Source organism: Bidens hawaiensis, unplaced genomic scaffold (assembly GCF_021521415.1).
Source record: "Bidens hawaiensis isolate Kalapana, Puna unplaced genomic scaffold, B.hawaiensis_p1.1 tig00017035_1, whole genome shotgun sequence".
NCBI lineage: Eukaryota > Viridiplantae > Streptophyta > Magnoliopsida > Asterales > Asteraceae > Bidens > Bidens hawaiensis.
In genome coordinates, this window is record NW_027492576.1 from 263,476 (window position 1) to 288,627 (window position 25,152).

Here is a 25,152-nt window from a genome sequence, read left to right on the forward strand (position 1 = left end):
TTAAATAATCTCAACTATGTCCTATTGGTAAATATCAGTCCCAACTTTACACTTGCCTGCTGACAGTCCCAACTATTTATGTGTTTGTTTTTAACGGGCCGCGACTAACGGATGTTAACTCCGTTAGTCTTTGTCTGACGTGGCCATCCCAACTATCAAAAATCACCCTACGTGGAACGACACGTGACGGCTGACTGTTTATTATTATTATTATTATTATTATTATTATTATTATTATTATTATTATTATTAATCACCATTTCAACTAACTTACATATTAGTATATTACCAAACCCTAGTCCCCAATCTTCCAGACACCTATGACTACTATGACTACATAATAATCGGCGGCGGCACCACCGGGCGCCGGCTGTCCAACAGCCACCGCCCTAATCTCTATCCGACCCGACGGTGATGGCTGGAACCTTGCAAACCCTAACCCTAACTTTTATTTACCCACTTCATTGTGCAATACCCGATCAAAAATTATGGCATGAATTGGAAAATCAGATCTGGATCTGGATTTAAAAATCAGCTACGGATCTGGATCTGAAACTTTATTGCTGGGGTATTTAGGGTTGATCGGAAGAACATGGCTCGTTTTAGGTATGATTCTGGTGTGCTTGTTTTTGGGGAAGAGTTTAGTGTAGATATTAGAACTAGAAGGCCATGGAAGATTATTTTGATAAAGAAGTTGCAGGTTTGGAGAAGGTGTTGGTGGCTCGCCGGGGAAACGAGGGGGGTGGTGGTGGCTCGCCGGGAAACGAGGGGTGGTGGTGGTGGCTCGCCGGGAAACGAGGGGTGGTGGTGGTGGCTCGCCGGGAAACGAGGGGGGATGGTGGTGGTGGTACTGAACTAACAAAAAGGGGGGGGGGGTATAATAGGGTTAACATACAAATAGGAAATTTGTGCGAAACGTGCGAACTAAAACAAAATTGGAGGCAGTGGCATTTTTGTAAATAAGTGGAAATCATGTTTGTAGTGTAATTTTATTACGCTATATATTTTACAAATAGAGTAATTTTATTACTCTACAACTAGATAGTTTACAAGTAGAGTAATTATAGTTTACAAATAAAGTAATTTTATTACTCTAAATAGAGTAATTTATTACTCTATTTGTAAACTATATAGAGTAGTTGTTTCAACTAGAGTAATTATTGAATCTTCTTCTTCTTCCTCAAATTGTTTCCTTCAAAAGCACCCCTGTAACTGCAAATTGATTGGCAAATCACACACTTTCTTGTTTCAATATGTCGTAACAAGCTTCAAATCGGCGAAATTGTAAACATATATATTCTCTAATATAATCACAATAATCTGGTCTCGCCGGAGATGTACAGATTTAACTTCCGATCGAAACGATACATCGGCTCTAGTGGTCGTCCGCCGCCGCCGACTAGAGCGAGTATGTTGCAGTGGAAAACGACGACGATGTCGCTACCAGAGTTAAAGTGTCGCCGAAATATTTGTCGTTGTTGTAGATACGGAACAACGCTTGGTGCTAGTGGCGAAGCAGTGTAGCCTTGGTTGAAGGAGTGGGGGCGGAGGTTGGCGGTGGAGTGATCGGAGTCCGATGGTTTGATGGTGGATGATGAAGAAGATGGAGATGATGGTGATTAGTGTTGCTGGAGAAGAAGAGAGATTGTTCACTTTGTATGTATAACACAGATTTTTTATTTGTATTTGATCTTTATCCTATAATAATGATAATAATAATACACAGTCAGCCACCACGTGTCGTTCCACGTAGATGATTTTTGATAGCTGGGATGGCCACGTCAGATAAAGACTAACGGAGTTAATATCCGTTAGTCGCGGCCCGTTAAAAACAAACACATTAATAGTTGGGACTGTCAGCAGGCAAGTGTAAAGTTGGGATGATATTTACCAATAGGGCATAGTTAGAATTATTTAAAACCAATTTTCCTTCTAAATACATGTTTATGAGATCTGCATCCTCCATACTATTACGTGCATTTAATTTTCTTTATAGATATAATAATAAAATTACATAAACCAAATACATATACATAAATTATGCATAATAATACAGTTATTCCTTAAAGCTACTACTAGATTTACCCAAACCGCCATGAAACTGGGCGTTGAAAACATGCATCATCATGATCTACAATTTAACACCACAGGTTGACAATATGGTGCGTCATACACATGAGCCATCCTTTCCGGTTCCAGGTGGCTCAAACCGCATCCCATATCAGCCATGCACCCGGACGACAGGTGGGCGTGTTCCACCTTCTCCCTCATTAGAAGAAGAAGAAGAAAGAGATGATGTTGATGCATTAGAAGCCTACAAAGGTCAACCAAAAACATAATAAGCGGTTTGACTTCACGGTTAACTAGTGTCATTAATGGATCGCTCACCAGTTGGCGCCTCCCGTTTATCAAAGCCATCATGACTTTCATAATAATGAAGATTGGTAAAACAATCGCCGAGGTTCGTAAGAACCATAACTGAAAACAATTAGAAACACACAAAAAAAAAACTGGTGAATAAATGTTATCATTATTACAATATTACATAACAAAAACTATAATATTATCTTTTACCATAAATGTGAGAAAAGATTCACTATCTGCCTTGTTGACGATGACGGGAAGAGCATGACGCAAGAATAGGAGAACCACGAACTGCACACGAGCATTAACAAAAAGAAGTTAATTACCAGCGGTGTAAACAAGCAGTTTGTGCGATACTCTGGACCGGCTCGCTAAAAGCCCAAATCGAGCAGGGCAGAGCTTAAATGAGCTCGAGCCTGAACTTCACGTGTCAGGTTTGACTAGGCTTGTGAGCCTATCATTTTATATAATTTTTATTTAGTATATTAAAATATATACCTACATAATAAGTATTATATACAAGTTACAATAAAAAAGCTAAATAATATAATATAACAATTATATATAAAAAGTATAATTATATATATATGCATAAAAAGAAGAGTAAATTACAATGACGGTCCCCGTAATTTAGCCCAATTTATGGATTTCATCCCAGTGGTTTAAAAATTACCGATATAGTCCCCAACCACGTATTTCTCTTTCATCCATGGTCCAAAAAGTTAGCAGGTTAGTTTTGGGCATTAAAAATGGGTTAATTGACTATTTTACCCGTTCAAAATTTACATTTCCCCCCCAGAATTTGAACTTATAATCAATTCTACTTTATCCACATAAATAAAATTGTGTGTTCGTTTGTGTATATTTATACACACACACACAATTTTAGAGGAGGTTGGAGGAAGATCATACAATGGCGGCGACTGAGCGGAAGCAGAAGAAGCTTCTAGAAGAGGGATCGGTATCATATTCGGGATCAAGAAAACTTCGGTCAGGTGAAACGACTGTGATTATTCGAGAATTATTATTTGCATCCCTCCTAGCAATTAGCCAATTCCCCCTAAAAACATTTTTTTAGCAACAAAACAAAATAAACACATTCCACAACATTTGACTTTTAAAGTAAAATTAACCGATCCTTCATTTCTAATTGAAAAAGCTTTTTAAATTCCAAGAACAAATAAACTAACCAATATGGAATCTTACATAGTTTTACAAACATGGGGAAAATTATTATGTGTTAATAAGTAACAATTTCGTTTATTTTGAAATCACAAAGAAACAGCTATGACCTCAGAAGTCACCTATGACTCTGATTAAATTATGTACCTTAAATTTAATGGAATGCCACCTAACCGGAAGACAGGTGATGGTGCGGTATAGCCTGGCTTGAATTGCTGCAAATTAGTCATTTTTAAGATACACATAAACTATCTTTAAAAATAAAATTAGTGGACAATAAATTATTTAAAAAAGAAAAAAGATCAAATAACAATATAACCGCACCTGATGGCATATTTCACAAATGGTGTCACCCTTCTCGTTACACCATCTTTGCACACATCTGCGATGAGCATACTACAAAAAGTAAAACGAGTATGAACACAAGAAAGCTAAAAAAAGCTATAAAACGAGTGATTAAGGGACCCACAAACTACATCTTCATTTGTTCTCCACAATGTATTCTAGACAGAGCATTAGACTTGTAAACGGGGCATGTTCATGTTCGTCCGTTTAACTTTAACAGAACAAACAAGCGTATACAAACGATTAAAGAAAAAAGTTTTCTTATGCGTGTTCGTACGTTAAGAAAATGAGTGTGTTCAACTGTTCATGTTCATTATGTTCGTTCGTTAACAGTATAAACGGTTACAAACGAGCAAAACTGCGCGAAAACCAATTAAAAGTAAATGTGAACATTAGATCTAGACTAAATTGTAATGTGTGATATTTATAATTCCATAAAACTAGACTAAATTGTAATACCTCAAAGAAAAGCATAGATAAATATATAAATGAACGTAAACCAACCAACACACATGAACATAACCAAACAATAACATAAACGAACGAGACATGTGTTCATGTTCGTTTATTTATTAGATAAACGAACTTCCTGGCAAACAGTTCATATAATGTTTTGTTCGTTTACAAGCCAAGGGACATTAATGTCAAATGGAGTGTTGGAAACTTGATACATTACATAAATGCAAGACACTATACCATACTAAAATTAAAACATTAAAAAAGGGTTAAGATAATAATTAGATATAATAAAAACCTTTAGGCTGCCACAACAAGAACAAGGTGTCTCCATATTTGAATCAAAATCCTCATCTTGACATATTCGACACTCAACCAATTTCTTTGGAGTGAACGGAACATTTTCAGAACAATTTATTATTGTGTCATTATTTTCCGATAAATCCAATTGTTTTGAAGGGTTTCTGCTTTCAATTGCAGCCTCCAAAGTAGACTCGGTGAGCAACCGGTCAACTAAAAAAACGAAATGATCTCCCATAACAGCACCGCCAGCCAATTATTTCAATATCCTGAATCAAATGATAAATCAAATTAAAAGATATACATATCTCACTATAAGCTACAATACCATCTATTATAATAATATAAGTAACAATATTCCTAAAATTTTGTCAATAATTTATGATTATTAAAGAATGTTTCACACATGTGATCAAACGCAAGAACGATTGCAACTTTTGGGGACGGTAAAGACAGTTCAAAAACATAACAAAAGCTAAAGCGGGATAAAAAGTCAACAATATCTAATAAAGTAATAATACACTAATACATAAATATTAAAGATATTACTGGATTTCCAAATCATCATCTTGGATTTTACAATGCAAACAGATAACCATCGTCAAATATATACCAAACGAAATACTTCATCTTACACTGCCTGGTAATTTTAAACAATATTTAGATATATAAATGCCAAAAAGACGTCGGATTTTTGTCAAAACTCCCTATTCGAGCAATGCTGTGTTTTTATATCTCGCAATAATAATCATGTAAAACACAAAGATACAAGAACTATAACTCGAAGGTCAATAGCAAGCACACAAATTTTGATAATATTCCCTAACACGAAACCCAACTTCAAGATTCAGTTACGAATCAAGATATGCTCTAAAGAGAGCAAAACAACATATGTACATAATCACATAACTAGTAAAAACAAAAAGGAAGTGATGTTTGGATCAATACAGGCTGTGAAGGTGAAAGATTATGAGCTAACAAGTGTACTTATTACTTTTGTAGTATGATATTTGAAATAGAGCTGGTTTCATATAAGGATTCAAAGAATTTTATTGACATGAGAAATTGGAATAAAAAGAAGTTATTAAAAAGGTGAAAAAGTGAGTGATGTTTGGCTGGTCCATACATATAACAGGATTCAAATTGACAACCAAATTTAAAAAGGCCCTGAAAATGAACCCAGATTAACAACAAAAAGTCAGAAAGCCAATTTTATAATAAAAAAAAATTTTAATTTCAAGATGAAACACAGTTTCAAAAAGGTCAAGAAACCAAAAAAAAAAAAAAAAGAAACCCATATGAAATTGTTGTTCTTTTTTGGGATTTCAGCAAAACAAACACAGATTATAAGCAATTAAAAAAAAGAACTTTGGAATAAAAGATAACAATTTGAAGATGAAGCACAGTTATAAAAAGGTCAAGAATCAAAGAAAAAAAAGAAACCCACATGACATTTTTATTCTTTTTTGGGATTTCTGCACAAACACATATTATTAGCAAATTTTACAACAACAAAAAAAAGAGTGAACTTTGGAATAATAGATAACAATTTGAAGATGAAACACAGTTTAAAAAAGGTCAAGAATGAAAGGAAAAAAGAAAACCATGTGAATTCTCTTTTGGGATTTCAATGAAAACAAACACAAAAACTTTAGAAAAAGGTGAAAGAAATGAAAGAGGTAAAAGACAAGTGGGTACCTGCAAATTGATGAAAAGGGGTCTATCTTTGTGTTGTGTTGTGTGATGAACATGAAAACACAGAGCGAGCGAGCGAGAATCTAATGCAATATATATATATAGAGAGAGAGAGAGAGTGTGTGTGTGTGTGTGAGAAAGAGGAATAAAAGGAAAATGAAAGAAGGAAGAAAGATGAAACTTACAAGGAGAGAATCGGATATGTTGAAAGCCAAGAAAGTAATTGAATCTTTCAGCAAATGTTAAGGGTTTTGCTTTTACTTTTAGTTTTGGGAAAATCAATTTGCATATCATAGTGGATTCCACTCATTCATCATGTTTTTGTATTCTCTGAAACATGGATTATCCTCTTTATACCCTTTGTGGTCTATATGGTTACTTTTTTAATTAGTTTTTATTTATTTATTGATTCATTTATTCTTTTAACGATCAACGAATCTTTTAAATGAGATATTCGCTAAATTCATCACATCCAGGACACTCATCTCCGACCCTCACCTAAGGCACACAGTGTGGTGATGTAAAATCGTTCAGCTCAAGGATCGAACTAGTGATCGTCACATCACATGTTCGCCTAGTCTCCGGCCATCACGTGGTGCTGCCAAAACTAAACGATGCGGGGGGGGGGGGGGTGCATGAATCGAATCTGAATCACTTGGAATATCATGTCTCTTCCTTACCACTCTACCCCAACTTTCATTTGTTGGCTGGGGACACTCCCAGCTAACGAAATAATTACTATCACTCCCAAATTTTATCTTATATTCTTCTGTCATCCCAGGTAACGGGAACCTAACTTCATTAGTTATTTTCCTGATGTAACAATTTTATAATGATGAAATAAAAAAAAAGCAAATTGTAGGTCTTAAACCACCACTTTATTTTTCTTCAACATAAGACCCCAACATCCATTATCACGACCACCCAACTAACCACCTCCACTAACACCACTCACCTGCAACCACCGGCAATCGTCTGCAACACCCACACCATCTTCCTGTAACAACCACCATATATATGAGGTTACCCTTTCCAAAACACAACCATGTTGATCAATTCTTCATGTAAGTAATAAAAAACCATGATAAATATTAAACCTATGAGCATGTTACAGAAGATAGGGAAGTAACCGTAGCAGGGTATGATGTAGTCGACATGTTTGTCATCTTGATTGAGTTCCCCTTTAGGGTGTATAATTAAGGATGGTGTTAGGGTTCTTGAGAGGAACCCGGTTTAGGAGAGAGGAGGCACACAAAATTGTTATGTGTGTTGTCACACACCGAAAACCTTAATTTAAACAGCGGAAGACTTTGACCAAGTCTTTCGGGTGGTGACAGACGCCGTCTCAGCCAATCACATTTAAGTATACATTTCAAACGAAGGTTGAACTTTATTTGACCATCAGAGTTATTACACGTGTCATATTACACGATTTTTATTCAAATTACAAGTTCAACATAAAGTCAATATTTTTCATTCAAACACACGTCACCATTTTCCCGCGCTCTTCGCGAAGCTTCCATACTTCATTTAATTACCTGAAAAGCATATTAAAATATCGATCAACACAATGTGTTGGTGAGTTTCCCTTTATATCAAAATAGTCCACATATATATATATGAGTCGAAAACACAATCCATTTAACAATCAAATCCGATATCAATTCGTGTGTAATCGTCACTACACCCCGAATTATATCAAAATATTCCGTGTATAATGGTCTACCGCCATTATTTCACAAATCCGTGTGTAATGATCTACCGTCATTACATCACAAATAATAGGCATTTTATTTCTTAAACAAATTGAGTTGTTGTAGACGAGCAAAGAATACAACATTACGTATGACTATCATAGTTGATAACCCGATACATACAATACTCAAAATATTCCCACTTTTAACCCAACACGAATGGAAGTGGGGGCGTCACCCCAATAGATCTACCAATATTTCTGTGCCCCTTTCTAGGGTTAACTGTTACTTATCCCAACTAGACTCATCCCGTATTGTACACCAATTTGTAAAATAAAATGCCTTTGTAAAAACTTTAACGAAAATAATATATAATAAAGAATATGCTTTTCCCCCAAAACACAATTAAATATCGTTTTGAAAACATTTCCAGTTAAAAATCGAGGGGGGGGGGGGTTCGATAGAGAAACTCACTGTCTTGTAGCCTTTCCGAAAATCCCGTGTCCTATATTAGAACACGTTTTGTTAATAAAAACTTGATTTTAGTTTTTATACAAAACTCCTTTTTATTTTATAAGTCTTATTCTAGTATTCACATAATCACATAAACACATAAGCGAGTACACATAGTTCGGTTTTCCGTTAGCTATTAATTAATTAAATTAATTAATAAACAACTAAAATATAAGAAAATAACTTAATATTTAGTTGCTGGAGTTTTTCTAGAAAATATTAATCTTTTATTTTTCACAAAACTTGACGGTTTCGTCGGTTTTGTGCTTAAAATGCGTTAATTCGGTTTTTCGTTTAAAATGTAATTTATAAATTATGAAAAATACTTGTTACATAAATATTAGTCAAGTTTTACAAGTTAACTTGTGAAAATATATTATTATCATTTTTGTTAATATTTTTTTAAGATAGCAACTTTTTAACGTTTTCGTGTCGGTTTTCACGACACGAATCGTTTTAGGACCAAGTTTTATCATCTTTTCCTTTTCTCATGTATGAACTTATGTTATACACTAGTATTTGACCACTTTAGGGGCTGTTCTAAAGCAGTCCCTAATAGTTGTGTCAGTTTTGCTTAAACAGCCGATTTTTCGACGTTTAAGTTACCGACGAGTCAAATTAATTGTACAAGTCTATATCAATCATCATATGAACTAAACACACATATAATAACATATAATTTACCATAAATAGCAGTTTTGACTATATATGTTCATAAGATACTTTAATCGAGTTTTTTGGTTCCCAGTTCGTATTTTAGATTACCTTAACAATGCTACTAGTTAAGCTTGTTATTTTTAAATGAACAAATATCATATTAATACCTAAATTTCCAGGTTCAAATCATCATATCATTTATGTATAATTTCAAGTAATTCATTAACCAATCAAATCATGAATTTCCTTAGTGTTTAACTAATAAAGTTTCCTATTATAGTAACTTTTAATTTTTGATAATTCTATCTAATTCAATCTTCCCACTTTTATTAAGTACAATTCTAAGTTTAATTCATTCAATTAGTTTGATAGGGTCTCATGCATCCTAAGTGTTCTATCCATTTTTGATCTTTTAATTAACTAAGCAACAAAGTTTCCGTTTTTAGTAAGTTGTTTGCTAATTCAATTATTATCTTAGCTAATCAATCCTTTAATCATGCATCCTATCTTAGTTTTAAGTTGCCATTAATCACATATTGATCACATTCATCACAAGTATTCACATCAAAATCCAAATTTCAACTTTTCTTAAATTAAAGTTTCCTTATTTAGTAATTTTTACAATCTTTGTTAATCTTCAAGTTACAACTATTAATTCTAGCATATAACCTCTCTTACTTTCAATTAAGTTATTCTATATTACTTTAGATTCATCAATCCATCCAAAATCCATAATAAAATCCAAAACCCAAAAATCCCCAATTTTCCACTTATGAACATACTGTTGTTTTGATTATCTCTAACAACAATTTCACAATAATCCATGTCCATATTATCAAACTATTGGTCAATAGTCAATCCAAATCTATTCTAATGTCAAATCCTAATATCAAGTTTATTTATAAAAAACAATCAAGAGATTCAATAACACTTATAATCAAACTTAGCAAATCAATATATGATTCTTAAGATGAACATATGTATGTGTAAATGAGTTTGATCTCCCCCCTTACATATAGATATATACATACGGTCCACACATACATACATCACCATCCATATTTTCAAACTTTCAAGCTTCAATCAAACTCGAGAACAACTAATCTTATGCATCTCAATCTAGTAATCAACCTTAATTTAAAACTTACTTGTTGTTCTTGATGATTTGTAGATGAGATTGAATGTGTAGTGGATGTGTATGTGATGATTTTTCCCTCCTAATCTCTTCCTAGCTTAATTGATCTTCTTTTGATCTTGATCTTACTTGAATATGAGTGTGTGTTTGTGATTTGAAATTTGAATGTGGGTGTGTGTGTGTATATATATATAGAGAGAAAGAATGAGATTGTGTGGTGAGCTGTTAAATAAGTGTGTGATGATGATTGATCCAACACATCAACCTCATGATTAGGAGTAATCATTGGGGATGTGAAGTGATGGTTTGTGATTGGGAGAAGGAGAGGTGGAGGGGTGAGGTGTTGGGGTGAGGTGCCATGGGGATGGGAAAAATGTGGGTTTTTAAACAATAATCTTAAGTTTCCGTTTTAACGTCTAACGAATTTTAGGTGATCAAACGAATTCCATTTCTAATAATTTTTGTCAGACTTTGAACGAAATTGATTATAAATAATACAAGCCTAAGAAACTAATTTATGGAAATAGTTGACGTTGGGTCCTTACCGGGTCATCCACTGACACTTGGTTACTTATTTTGCACTTTTTGTGATTCGAGCTTTCTAAAATTAAGTTTATACATTGTCTCGACTACTCTAATATGTATTTTAATTTTTCGAGATCATTTAGCCTCTTTAAGGATATATTTACTTTTTGACTCGTTACCCGAGATTATTCCACGTCAGGCTCGTTACGTGGCCATTTTTGCACTTTTTGTTGACTTTGAAACGTCTAGATCACTAATAAAGAAGATTTTTCTCATAATGATGAAATTTTATTGCTAATCGAGATTATATTAGTCGCGGTTTAGGCTAATTTTTAGCCGGTTGTCACATGTGTGTGATTAGGTTTTGATGTTAATATTTATCTCTCTTTATATACACCCCAATTGGGGAAACCCTTTATTAGTTAATAAGGGTAATATGGCCCATCAACATTTACCAAGCTAATATATAATAAGGTATAATTATTATTTTGATCTATTATAATATAAATGATTATAATGACCACACATATATATATATGGTAAGGATCATAAGAGAACATTTTGCAAATTGAGAACTTTGAGAAAAACATTTTGAACCATTAAAAACACCTTTAAAAAATATTTAAAAAATCATAAAACAAAAAATAACAAAAATTTTTAAAAAGTAAAAAAACCAAAATTCTTAAATTTCATTCCGGTTTCATTAAAAAAAATAAAAAAATAATAAAAAAAACGTCGTATTATACGTATATGTATAATTTTATTTAATATTTAGTTACGTAATATACACATATGTACACTATCATTTATCTTAAATTGTACACATGTGTATAAAAAATCATGTAAATGTACATATTATACATATGTGTATATAATTTGGCTAAACCGAGGTTTTTTTATGAAACCGGGATGTTCAAATAAGAATTTTGGTTTTTTTTACTTTTTTATTTTTGTGTTTTTTTTATTTTATGATTTTTTTTATTTTTGGGTTTTTTGTGGTCAAAAATGGTTCTCATAGTTCTCAATTTCAAAAAAGTTCTCTCATGATCCTGATCCTATATATATATATTATATATATATATATATATATTTAATCTTACATTCTCCCACTTGCCAGAGTAATCATTTATTATGAGTATTAGATAAGCCTGGTAAGGAGTTAGCACTCATTTTAGCTTTAAACTTAATCTGGAGCAGAGAAATATAGTAATTGAATTGAACATCAGCTCAAGACCCCCATTAATCATACTCCAGTCTTTATTTAAAACCTAAGTAGTTATGATCAAAATTTTCAAGTAAGCCCTTCAGAACATTTGATTTGTATATTAATTCGTCTATATGTCATTATGCATGCAAAACATATTAATAGACGTACAAAATCAAAACTGAGGAAAATTAATAATTAGTCATTCATTGTATGATATGCAATTAGACATGGTCATTAGTAATCCCATCTTAATTATTAAGCGCTTAAATAAGACTTATGGGTGATAGAATTTTAGTTATTGGATCCTTAAGCATATCATGAATGTATTCGATACGGAAATTTAGATTCCTCACTTCGTTTATAAACGAATAATTAATTTCATATCGAAATTTTAATGCAACACTTCTTGAACTGTTACTGTTTGAGGAAACATGTTAGCTGACATTATCACAGTTGGTCTTCAATATATATATTATATGGAGTTAACATACTTATGAGTCCACTGATAAATTTTAAACAACACTTATTTACTATTGTGCTGTGATTAATCAACATGTTATGTCATCATGACTTAGGTTGTTGTTATCGACTTATTATGACTACGGCTGACATAAGAATAAATCCCAAAAAATTACATTATGTTATCTTTGAATATAATAAAAGATTTACCGCGTTGATATGTACGTTGTTCCCCATCTTTAAGCTCGAGTTGTTTTTCTTCAAATTCGCCACATCGGTTGCAAGTTGACCCATTTGAGTGGTTAACGATTGAATGGCTTTGTCACGGACTTTATCTTTTTTGCATGCGCACTTCATCAAGTTGATGTCTCCTTTGCATGTCTTGTTGCATCATCTTTAGCATATCCATAACTTCATTCCCACTCGAAGAACTTTGACCCGAAGACTCACTTTGACCACCACCCCTTGACCTTGAAACCCTTGATTGTTCCCGCCATGAAAATTACCTTGATTGTTATATTGTTGGCGAGGAACATAATTTCTTTGATTCCCTTGAAAATTCGGATTGGATTGAGTAGCCGGATTCCCATAGCGAAAGTTTGGATGATTTCTCAACCGGGGGTGTTAAGTGTTTGAGTTCATGTTGTAGTTTCTACCACCTCCATCTTGACCTTGAAGCATTCACCTCTTCCACTTGTACTTTTCCCACCGTACACGCCTCTGATGCATGACCCAATTCATTATAATTCGTACAAACATCAATTACCTGATTAGTGGTTTGTACTCCTCCATCTTCCATCGCATGTACTTGTGGTCTTGCAATTGCCGACATTGCTCTTCTTGCGGTTTTAGCATTTCTCTTCGATGTGACTGCCATTTGCTCCAAAAATGCCCAATCATCTTGTTCATAATTTGTACCAAATGTATCATTTGTAATCAACCTCAAATCCCGCTTATCTTTCGTGCTCAACCCCTCATGAAAAGCATTCAACAATTCTCAAAGAGCAATACCATGGCGAGGACAATTCTTAATCATCATGTTAAACCGCTCAAATGCTTCATGAAACATTTCACCCGGTTGTTGTAAAGTTCTCAAACTTCGTCTTGCATCATTGGTCTTTTGAGCCGTGTAAAATTCTTCCAAAAATCTTTGTTGCATTTCGGCCCAAGTATAAATGGATGCGGAAGGCAATGTGTAAACCCATCTCTTCGCCTTATCTTCCAAAGAGAATTGAAAAAGAACCAACTTAACCTCATCTGATGAAAACCCTTGACCCCCATTCGTGTTGCAAATGAAGTCAGACGCCTCCAAGTAAAAGTAAAGTTCTTCCGTTGCTAGACCCTTATACTTTGGTAAACTTTGGAGTGAATTGGTTCTCACCTCAAATGTTCTTCCATGTTGATTTTGAGGAATAACCACCGGAGATGGATTATTAGTGATGACCGGTCGAAAGTGAGATTCAATTCCCCTTACCATCTCTCTTGCATGCCTTCTTGGTACCCCCATTGGTACTCTTGGTTGACCCATTTGCGTATGCAAGGGCCTTGGATGTGCAAATTGTTGAAATTGTGGTTGGGGCATTTTTTGTTGCCCTAGTGGATGAACTTGTTATGGAACTTGTTGTTGTTGAATAATTGGTGGTGGTTGAACTTGTTGTTGAACAACCGGTGGTGGTTGTCTATTGAATTCTTGCACCGGTTCCGTTTGTTGCCTTTGAGCATAGGAAAAGTTCCCTTGATTCACCCTTTGGCTTTCATCATCCCCCGTGTAGTAACCTTCCACTTCATACCCCTCAAACTCCTCGTCAAACCCATCACCAAAACCATTAACTTGTGTTCTTGAATATTGCATGAAAGGTGGTGGTTGATATCGATATTTGATTATGGTTGTTGAAACTTGGTTGTTGGTTTTGTTGGGATGATGATGGATCAAAAGTAGGCAAAATATTAGAAATGGTTGGCAATGTTGATGAAGATGCGTATGAATATTGACCGACAATGGGCACAATTGTGTAAGTTGGTTTCAATTCACTTGATGAAGTAGGTATGGTAGTAGACATTGGTGGAGGTGGAATTGGTGGAGGTGTAGTTGGAGATGTTTGACACGTAGTGGGAGCCGATGATTCCATTATGTTGTTCATTGCAGTCGGAGAACCAATAAGTTTGTTCTCCCGAAGTAACACTCAATTTCGTCTAAGAGCGTTCAATCTCGGGTCAAAGACTATTGGTGATGACCTGTTAGAGCCTCTAGTATGCATACACATGTAAGTACCTGCACACTAACATAACCAGCGTAAACCCAAAAAATAACAAACAAAACCTACAAAGTTAACACACGTTGAGCACTACTCCCCGGCAACGTCGCCAAAATTTGACATGAGGTCGAAGACTTACTCAAAATTTAACCAATTAGAACTAAATAGATAGGAATAAGTGGGTGTCGAACACAAAGAGTTTGTGGAATGTGTGTTTACTAGTAGCTTTAACAAACAACTAATTAAATTAAACTAAATTGCATAAAAAGTAATTTCAGATTTTGATTGGGTGGAATTGATTTCTAAAAAGAAATAAAATAACTTGCAACAACGATTAAGTTTGATAAACTGATTAAGAACAAGCGACCATATTAGATTTCAGGTTTAAATCAACACAATGTTCATGCTAACTAGAAAGAACCACATAAACATAATTCATGTTTTATTACTTGTTTGTGATAAAAGGGAACTAAGTAATTGGATTAATATAATGCAAGGTTGTTACCCAATGATCAATTAACTAATATTCAACCCTAATTGCTTCAATGATATCCCGATTGCCAATAGCACCATGAATGTATGGTTTGGATTATGATCAAGCACAAGCAATAATTTACAAACAATTAATCAAACACCATAACAACCAAAAAATATTGCAAAGTCATTATTCTAGAAATTCAAGAATAACAAAGTGTATTAGTTAAAACTTACATCCAAGAGGATCACCAATGGAATTAGCCACTCATGGTTTTGTAGATCATCATCACTTCAATTGTGTTAATCATAGGAATCAAAGACCAAAACAATTGATTACAATCACCCACAATAGTGTTTTGCACTCCCAAAATCGCCCAAAATCGTTCCCAAGCGAAAAATATTTGAAAAGACACCCAAAAACGACCTAAAATGGAGAATAAAAACTGCAGTTACGCGTCGGACTGTGGGCCACGGTTCATCCACGAATACTGTCATTTTGGTGCCATTTGACCGTGGCCCACAGTCAACGCCGTGGGCCACGATGGAGCTCTTTCTCAGTTTCTTGTTTTCTTCATATCTTTCTCGTTTCAACTCTGTTTTATTCACCGTTTTCACCCACGTTCTCGTGATTTCATCCTCTATCTCCTCATACCTGCAATTTTACGAGTAAACATTGTCAACTAATTACATGAAATTAAATGGTTAAGCAATATGCATTTATATCTTTTAGCTCACTTAACGGCTTTCCTACGGTTCACCCGTCACATTCCCACACTTAACCGTTGCTTGCCCCCAAGCAACATCTCAAACAACAATTTTTTTGATTTTTAAATTACAACCATCGCACGTACCAAACAATTCTGGTTTAGTCAAGGTCCCAAGTCATACCCTATTCCCTCTTTACTATAGGTTTGCACTAGTATACTTGATATTATATTTAAACCAAAGAATTATAATCAAACCTAACATGATTTCGGTTTTTACCCTCACATAACACACCTTCACACGTTAACGCTCCTTTAAGTGATCGTTCACATATATTTAATCGTAACCAATTCTCCTCGCATATGCTTGTACTACCGTCAAATATTTGATAACCATCGTTCGAGTCATGCAAAAACCTAAATAACCTAAGTAGACATGGTAAATAAGGTATCGTATCCACCAGAAGTATGTGGTCAATTTAATCGTGTAAACAGTTCTATATTATAAAGAAACAGATTTAGTGCTGATCACACAAGCAAATACGTTAAATTTAGAGAATTAAGCAAACAAACGAGTAAACGAGTTTCAATCAAGTAATAAAAACAAATCACACCCAGGAATTCAACCAAGCAATGTACAGTGATCTTATGCAACCTAACAGATTAATTATTAGAGGTTAACTACAGACTGACCTATCAGACAAAACCTTAGACATCAACAATTGCTTTACACACGACACTGGTTATCAAACAGGCCCTGCCAGTGTGACTCAGTTAAGGGCAATTATATGTTTTATCGTATTCAATCTAATCAAACAGTCATATGATCAATTATTATAGCAACTGGTAACGAATCGTTCAGATCAACGTAAACCTAAACCGATTGAACACACAGAAATACCAAACATCAATAATCAAATATCAACCATAAACAATTATACATAAGTGTTCTTAGTCACATGAGAAAACTGAAAGAGTTACAAACTATACATCCCCCGGTGAGATTTCAGGAGATTAGCCGAGCCTCGACATCGTGAGATCTTCGATATGGATGATATGAAGCATGTAGGTGATCTTGATACAAGCTAGAATGATGGATTCATCCCGTGGAAGCTCTGGAAATCGCCTTGGTTGATAAAAACGAAGATAGGGTCGTCAATGATGAAAAATTGATTAAAACCCTAACAGCCCGTCTGCACACCCCATCGCGATACGCGATGGGGGTCTTCACTGTATCGCGATGGACCAAAAAGTCAATATTCATTTAAACACCCATAGCGGTACGCGATGGGTCTCTAAGCATGCCCATCGCGTATCGCGATGGGACATGTCACCAGCAAATGTCTTTTGTCTTCTCGTTATGCGTGCTGGACATCCCGGGTCTTCAATACATGCATCAGCAGGTCCAAATTAAGTACTTTAACGCCTGTGACCTGAAATACAATAATACACTTATGAAGTATCGAAGTTCCTAAAATAAACGATTAAAACTAATAACTAAATGAACTAAATCATATACAAATAAACCAACCATCACATCCCCAGACTTATCTTTTGCTTTCCCTCAAGCAAACTCTAAAGAAAACATTAACCTCTATCATAGGTATGTAACCATTATGTCGTACAAATCATGCAAAAACCTAATTTTACTTATAGACAGGGCAAGTTAGGTATCGAATCAAGAGGAGCATGTGGTCAATGTCATACGTGTGTTCGTTTATCTATATATATATACAAAACAATTATAAAGGAACAATTATGAAGTTTTGTCGAGTGCTGATCACACTAGCAGGTTTTGTTTGGAAGCAACAAACACCTAAACGAGTTTAACAATTAACGAGAACAGAATCACACCTAGGGTTCAAGCATGCAACTAAAACAGTAATCTCATGTTAACTTAACAGATTAATTGTCAAAGATCAAATCAGATTGACTAACTAGGAAAACCTTAGGCATCAACAATCGCTAACACACGACATTGGTTATCAAACAGTCCCTGCCAGTGTGACTCAACTAAGGGTAATTGTATGCTTCATCATATTCAAACTAGTCAAAACAACCCTATAAGAAAATCATAGCAACTGGCAAACTAACCGTTCTGATCGAAATAAACCTAAACCGATTGAGTGCACAAGAATACCAAACATCAATACTCATAGATTAATCATAAACAATTACAATTAATTTTCTCTTTAAAACATGAGAAAATACTGAAAAGTACAATACTCTACATCCCGGGAATGACTCGTGACAAATCAGTCGCTCATGATCTTCGATTAGTCTTCAGCTATTGATTCAGGATGATGAACTGTGAACCCCGAGGTGATTGGAGGTGATCCGAGGCTCCTGGAATCGCCCCTTGTCGCCCCCAGACGGCTGGAAGTGAAAACCCTGATTAGGGTTTGTAAAATAGAACATATAGGTCAAAACCGTTTTTTTTTTCCGGTTTTTATGCCCATCGCGATACCCGATGGCCATATGACAATCCCATCGCGTATCTAGACCTAAGAAAACCTCATATTCAGATTCCTATCGTCAAGAAACCCAAAATTCATATATTATGGCTCCCGTAACCCAATTTTTTGCCCAGGATATGCCCGTTTTACTTCTTGGTCGCGTTTTGTCAACCCATCTTGTTCAGTTTTAACATCGGTTTATGATTTCTCATCCATACTGTTCCCGAATCCTTGTACCACTTCCCAAGACATCAAATCATGCTCCGGTATTTCCGAGATATTATTCCATGCTCGTACAAGTCTCAAATTTAGAATCTTTAACGATAAATGACCTGGAATACAAAAGCATGTATGAAGTACCAAAGTTCTAACAATATACTCAACAAAACTACATAATTAATATACTAATATATATACAAAATACCTGACCATCACATACCCACACTTATCTTTTGCTTTCCCTCAAGCAAACTCTAAAGCAAACATCAACCTCCTTCAGAGGTATGTAATTTATCACCATTAATACTAGTAAGGTTTAAGGTCATACCTAGTTCCCCAGACTGACACTTTCTAGATTGACATCCCACAAATAAGGTTAAATGATATTATAAAAATAATAGAGCCACCCAGACGAGTGTATTTTGTCTCCGGTTAAGGCATATATGTTCAAACCCCTCACACTATCAACACTCCTATCGGTTTAATATCTGGACTAGAAAAAGATGTGCCAGTATATGTCTCTGTCCTCAAATACCAAATATGAGTCACAACTTAATAAGCTTGCAGGTCAGTCTTATCTCCACCCATTACCCACCAGTTGCATAAAGACTTGGACTAGGGTTTTGCTGAGGCTTAGGTTGGGTGCGGAATAGGCATATTTAGTGACTAAGGTGTATGAAACCCAGTTAAACAAATACACATACAATTAATCAAAAACAAACAGACTTCTAATTACATAACTGAATAAGAACTGACCTTCTTTTTGGCTTTTTGCTGATTTATTTTCAATTTTTTTTTGGCAAACTGATAGACAATACACTAAAGCAAATAATTATACAACTCTGACAAACACATATTTACAACTCAACCGAGACATACGTACATTGTGTACTATGCTCAACAACTGACTATATACATCTCGATAACAAACTGGATTTCATCACACAGGGTTAAAATATAATGAAGGCCAAGGTTGAAATGGTGTGTATTGTCTTGTTTAGCAAATAAACAGGAATGAGGTCCAAACGGGCTCCTAGGGGGACAATGTCGGGTAAGGAAATTTATTTAATGGAGGAAAAGTGTATGTAAAGGTTTTCTAAAGTCCTAATCTTCATACAGGTGGTTGTATTAAGATCTCGATACGCATGTGACAAGCAAGTTCTAACTCTGTAAAACATACCGGTTTCCCTCAATCAATGGTGTAAGACATGTTTTATATCTATTATATAATATGTGTATTAAGTATAGGGGCCATCTCACAATATGTCTGGAATAATGGCTGCCGATATGAAACATGTATACCAGTCTCCTTGACTCGTTATCCCCGCCTAAACGACCCCATTTTCAACCTCTCCTTTTGAAAACATTTGTGATTAAGACTATCGAGAAGCTGAAAAACCAACCATGACCAGAAACCTATAACTTGGCATTAATGACAATAATTAGAAGTTACCAACTTTGGTTTCCGAACACTCTACGAGGTACTATCGGGCTAAAATGTTTCAAATTTTCCCCATCCCCACACTTGAGGTTTACATTGTCATCAATGTTAAAATATTTAAACAATTAATAAACATTTGAGGGACGGGGTTGAAATTGACTTTTTTAACAATTTAAAAAATCGGGCCTCTAATGTGATGGTTCTACTAGCATTATACAATTACACTTTTAACATTGAAACTAATAAAAACAAAATAGATTATGAAACTGAAATCACCTAATATCATTGACAATAGAATGGAACAATCGGCTCGCGAACTCTTGTAAACACTCGTACACACTCGTCTCAACCAATTACCAAAACTGACAACCGAATCTGCAAAATCTAGAGACGTGTAGAAGCAAGCTTCTCACAAGTGTAAGACATAGGTCTTTTAAGAGTTATAAAAATGACTTTATGTTAAATTTATTACAGAAATTACCGAGCCAAATTAATTAATTTCATAATAAATTTTGTTAAACTAATTAAAAATGTTAAAAGACCCAACTCACTTTCGTAGGAATCACGATTGCATTTAGCGTATGAAACAAGCCCTTTAAACCCCCCGGTAGCCCGGGTGGACGAGTAAGGTCTCATGAGGGATTATAGTGAACAACACCCACAAAGTTCAAAATACAACAAATTATACACGTACCTGGAAAGACGTGTAAATGACCAAACTCTTACCGAACTTTATGAAATTTCAACTCCACCAACTAGCCTCCCTACACTTGTTATTTGCTTTACAACACTCAAAACAACAATCAATGTGCGACTCAATAAAATGAAAACAAATTGGAAAGATACTTACAAACCCGTGTTGCCTCCCGGTAAGCGCTGAATTAATGTCTACAGATGGACATTACCTGAATTCCTCATGGTGGTCGAAGTGCACACTTACCCACCGAGTTTCCAATATACGCTCGATAGCACACATGCCAAGTCCATAACCGCTTTACAGTGATTGGCATGCTACCTTAATGATTATTGCGAGGCTGCTTCTTAATTATTTGCCCAATATCTTGCAAGCTTACCTTCTTTTCATTCTTTACTAAGCCTTCATCCCCACACTTGTTGTTTGGAATAATAAGTACTAGAGAAGGCATAGGATTCACATTGGCTACCTTGGGCTCTTCATACTCTATAAAGGAGTTGTATCTTCTACTTGCATCACACTTTCACTTTTTTGCTTTGGAAGATCAACAACCTCATTCTCTTCATCACCATCAGACACAATACCACTAGCCAACTCCTCTTGGTCTCATTTGATTTCAGTTTTGTCCTCAATATTCGGATTAAGCGAGGCTAAAATTCTTTCATGTCTTAGCTCATATTCCTTTTCTTCTTCCATCATCTATCTCTTATGTTCCATTAACGTGTTCATGATGGTATGGAACTTGGAGTGCAGAATATTTTGTTGGTCTTCATCAACCGACTGAGAATATTCATAATCATTTTCTTCGTGAGAATATTCATAATCATCTTCTTCATGAGAATATTCATAATCATCCTCATCCCAGTCTAGCTCAGTGTGTTTAATCTCTTCATTATTTTGATTGGCCCACTTAGCCTCGAGAGATTTCCTTTGTTGCTCTGCTTTCTTGTTATTCTCAACCATAATATTTATCAATTTGTCAAGTTTAGATTCCACTATGTCTTGGTAACTTGAGAAATGGGGCATCTCCGGTTCACAGTTGTCATTATAAGACTCTTGATCATATTGGTCATCCATGTCTGATTGATAATCTTCATCTTCATAGCATGTCATCATATATCTTCTCCCAAGACAACACTCTGGCTAATTTTGTGAAACTGCTGGACAATCTCGATAGTGATACGGGCCTTCACAATAACAAAAATCACCATCATTGCTCATGGTGAAAAATAGCGTGCTCGGGTTTCAGGATATTCTGTTAAAAATAACCTGCAAAAGCAGCTAAAATAACCGAGATAAAATGCAACAGAATTAAACAAAACAAAATAAGAAAAATCTTTTTGTATTTTTGATTTTTTTTTTTCGAGAGAGCTCAAACAAACGATATAACACTAAGCACACTAGCTACTCGGCAAAAGCGCCATTTTGACGACCGGCGTTCGAGTCATGCAAAAACCTAAATAACCTAAGTAGATAGGGTAAATAAGGTATCGTATCCACCAGAAGTATGTGGTCAATGTAATCGTGTACAGTTCAATATTATGAAGTAACAGATTTAGTGCTGATCACACAAGCAAATAAGTTGAATTTAGAGAATTAAGCAAGCAAACGAGTAAATGAGTTTCAATCAAGTAACAAAACCAAGTCACACACGGGAATTCAAGTAAGCAATATACAGTGATCTCATGCAACCTAACAGATTAATTATTAGAGATTAACTACAGACTGACCAGTCAGACAAAACCTTAGACATCAACAATTTATTTACACACGGCATTGGTTATCAAACAGTCACTGCTAGTGTGACTCAGTTAAGGGAAATTATGTGTTTTATCGTATTCAATCTAATCAAACAGTTATATGATCAATTATTATTGCAACTGGTAACGAATCGTTCAGATCAACGTAAACCTAAACCGATTGAACACACAGAAATAGAAAACATCAATAATCATATATCAACCATAAATAATTATACATAAGTGTTCTTAGTCACATGAGAAAACTGAAAGATTTACAAACTATACATCCCCGGGTGAGATTTTAGTAGATTAGCCGAGCCTCGACATCGTGAGATCTTCTATATGGATGATATGAAGCATGTAGGTGATCTTGATACAAGCTAGAATGATGGAATCGCCCCCATGAAGCTCTGGAAATCGCCTTGGTTGATAAAAACGAAGATAGGGTCGTCAATGATGAAAAATTGATTAAAACCCTAACAACCCGTCTGCACACCCCATCGCGATACGCGATGGGGGTCTTCACTGGTCCATCACTTATCGCGATGGACCAAAAAGTCAATATTCATTAAAACACCCATCGCGGTACGCGATGGGTCTCTAAGCATGCCCATCGCTTATCGCGATGGGACATATCACCAGCAAATGTCTTTTGTCTTCTCGTTATGTATGCTAGACATCCCGGGTCTTCAATACATGCATCAACATGTCCAAATTAAGTACTTTAACGCCTGTGACCTGAAATAAAATAATACACGTATGAAGTATCGAAGTTCCTAAAATAAACGATTAAAACTAATAATTAAACGAACTAAAGCATATACAAATTAACCAACCATCACATCCCCACACTTATCTTTTTCTTGCCCTTAAGCAAACATCAACCTCTATCATAGGTATGTAAATTATCGCCATTATGTCGTACTGATCATGCAAAAACCTAATTTTACCTATAGACAGGGCAAGTTAGGTATCAAATCCAAAGGAGCATGTGGTCAATGTCATACGTGTGTTCGTTTATCTAAATATATTTACAAAACAATTATAAAGAAACAATTATGACGTTTTGTCGAGTGCTGATCACACTAGCAGATTTTGTTTGGAAGCAACAAACACTTAAATGAGTGTAACAATTAACGAGAACAGAATCACACCTAGGGTTCAAGCATGCAACTAAAACAGTAATCTCATGTTAACTTAACAAAATAATTGTCAAAGATCAAATCAGATTGACTAACTAGGCAAACCTTAGGCATCAACAATCGCTAACACACGGCACTGGTTATCAAACAGTCCATGCCAGTGTGACTCAACTAAAGGAAATTGTATGCTTCATCATATTCAAACTAGTCAAAACAACCCTATAAGCAATTATCATAGCAATTAGCAAACTAATCGTTATAATGGGTGTCGGTCCCGATTATATTGCTGAATCACTATGTCATAACCCACACATTAAGTGTCAACAAGAAGGTTAACGACTTGCTAATTTAGGAAAGAACAATAGAGTATTAATGGCGAAAATACTAACACACTAAATGTTGCTTGCAAGGCACAAAGGTAAAAAACACACACTGTAACTCAATATATTTTCATTAATATAATGTCAGAAATAATAGGAAATCAATTAGGGTTTTAGAATGGAATATTTGGATTTTGGGCAAATTTCCGTACCGGAATATGTCAGTCGTCAAAATCACGATCAGGTATAAGGTCTAGGTGTGTCATAGGCTTGCCCTAAAATATTCCTTTTATAGGCCTGCCATGACACCTGACATTCCTTATAGAAAACCTAATGATAGTAACATTACATATTCAAACAACATACAAAAGATTCTAAGTGTAAACAGGTCTGCGTTCAAGCTTTGCAGCTTTTATCTTCATCGAGCAGACCTGGTAACCATAAACTATGTTGGGGAATAGTTCTCCGGACAGACTTTACTTAGGGTACTTTCCTTAGAAAATATCCATTTAGCAGACTTCAATCTTCTTGACCATATCAATCTTTGCTCGATATAGTCCTACGAGCAAACTTGTTCTTCAAAAATCCCTTCAACTCTTTGTTAACTTTTAACTTATTGTAGCAAACCAAAGTGTGCTGGTAACACTGTAGCTTGTGCTGGTGACACTATAGCTTGTCCTGAGTTGAACCTTTCTAGAAGAAGTCCTTAGCATATTTCTTTATCAACTTCCTTCAAGCTTGCTGGGACCACTGTTTATTAAGAATTAACCTTGCTAGATCTTCCAAAAGACTTGGTATCAGCTTGGTATAGCCAACGGGTTGCTTGAAAACAAACCTTGCTTGAATTGAAACAACCTTGCTAGACAAAGTGAAGTATGCTCTAACTTACACTTAAGAAGACTTCAAGAAGATAACCTTGCCCGGAGGGCAAAATACCTTGCTAGATTAAGTAAAAGCTTGCTGGGAGGTCTAAGTGTGCTCGGTATCCATACTTAGCCAAATTCAGAGAGGTTGAGAAGATTTCAATCTTCATTATGTATTTTCCTCATCCTAACAATGGGGCAAGGTGTCAGGGTATGGAAGGGGAATATTAAAAATAGCTCAGGCGATCTGATCTGGCTTATTACATACAAACTAAGTAAACAATGAAATAAACAACTATATACACCA

General features: G+C 35.1%; 1 protein-coding gene and 1 long non-coding RNA gene across 3 annotated transcripts in view; both read right to left on the reverse strand.

Annotated features, from left to right (window-relative positions):
* LOC143552775 (uncharacterized) overlaps positions 1 to 25,152 on the reverse strand; it is a 181,731-nt gene that overhangs the window by 130,140 nt on the left and 26,439 nt on the right. The window lies entirely within an intron of this gene.
* Positions 1,966 to 6,541, reverse strand: LOC143552774 (uncharacterized). 2 transcript variants are annotated; one of them, XM_077042916.1, is made up of 8 exons: positions 6,346 to 6,541; positions 4,646 to 4,916; positions 3,871 to 3,942; positions 3,694 to 3,761; positions 3,277 to 3,403; positions 2,575 to 2,655; positions 2,389 to 2,478; positions 1,966 to 2,314 (listed from the first exon to the last, which is right to left on the reverse strand). In XM_077042916.1, exons 2-8 carry the CDS (start codon positions 4,883 to 4,885, stop codon positions 2,222 to 2,224), a joined length of 771 nt encoding a protein of 256 aa, XP_076899031.1. In that variant the 5' UTR covers positions 4,886 to 4,916; positions 6,346 to 6,541; the 3' UTR covers positions 1,966 to 2,221. The 2 variants fall into 2 exon arrangements, with proteins under 2 accessions (XP_076899031.1, XP_076899030.1); XM_077042915.1 differs by having other exon boundaries at positions 3,277 to 3,424.

What these genes read in the sequence shown, in the direction of transcription:
- LOC143552774 (XM_077042915.1), bottom strand. Translation starts at nt 4,885, where the DNA reads ATGGGAGATCATTTCGTTTTTTTAGTTGACCGGTTGCTCACCGAGTCT. An exon ending in CTTGTTGTGGCAGCCTAAAG is followed by an intron (nt 3,943 to 4,645) that starts GTTTTTATTATA and finishes TACTTTTTGTAG; the next exon opens with TATGCTCATCGCAGATGTGT. An exon ending in TAAACGGGAGGCGCCAACTG is followed by an intron (nt 2,315 to 2,388) that starts GTGAGCGATCCA and finishes TGACCTTTGTAG; the next exon opens with GCTTCTAATGCATCAACATC.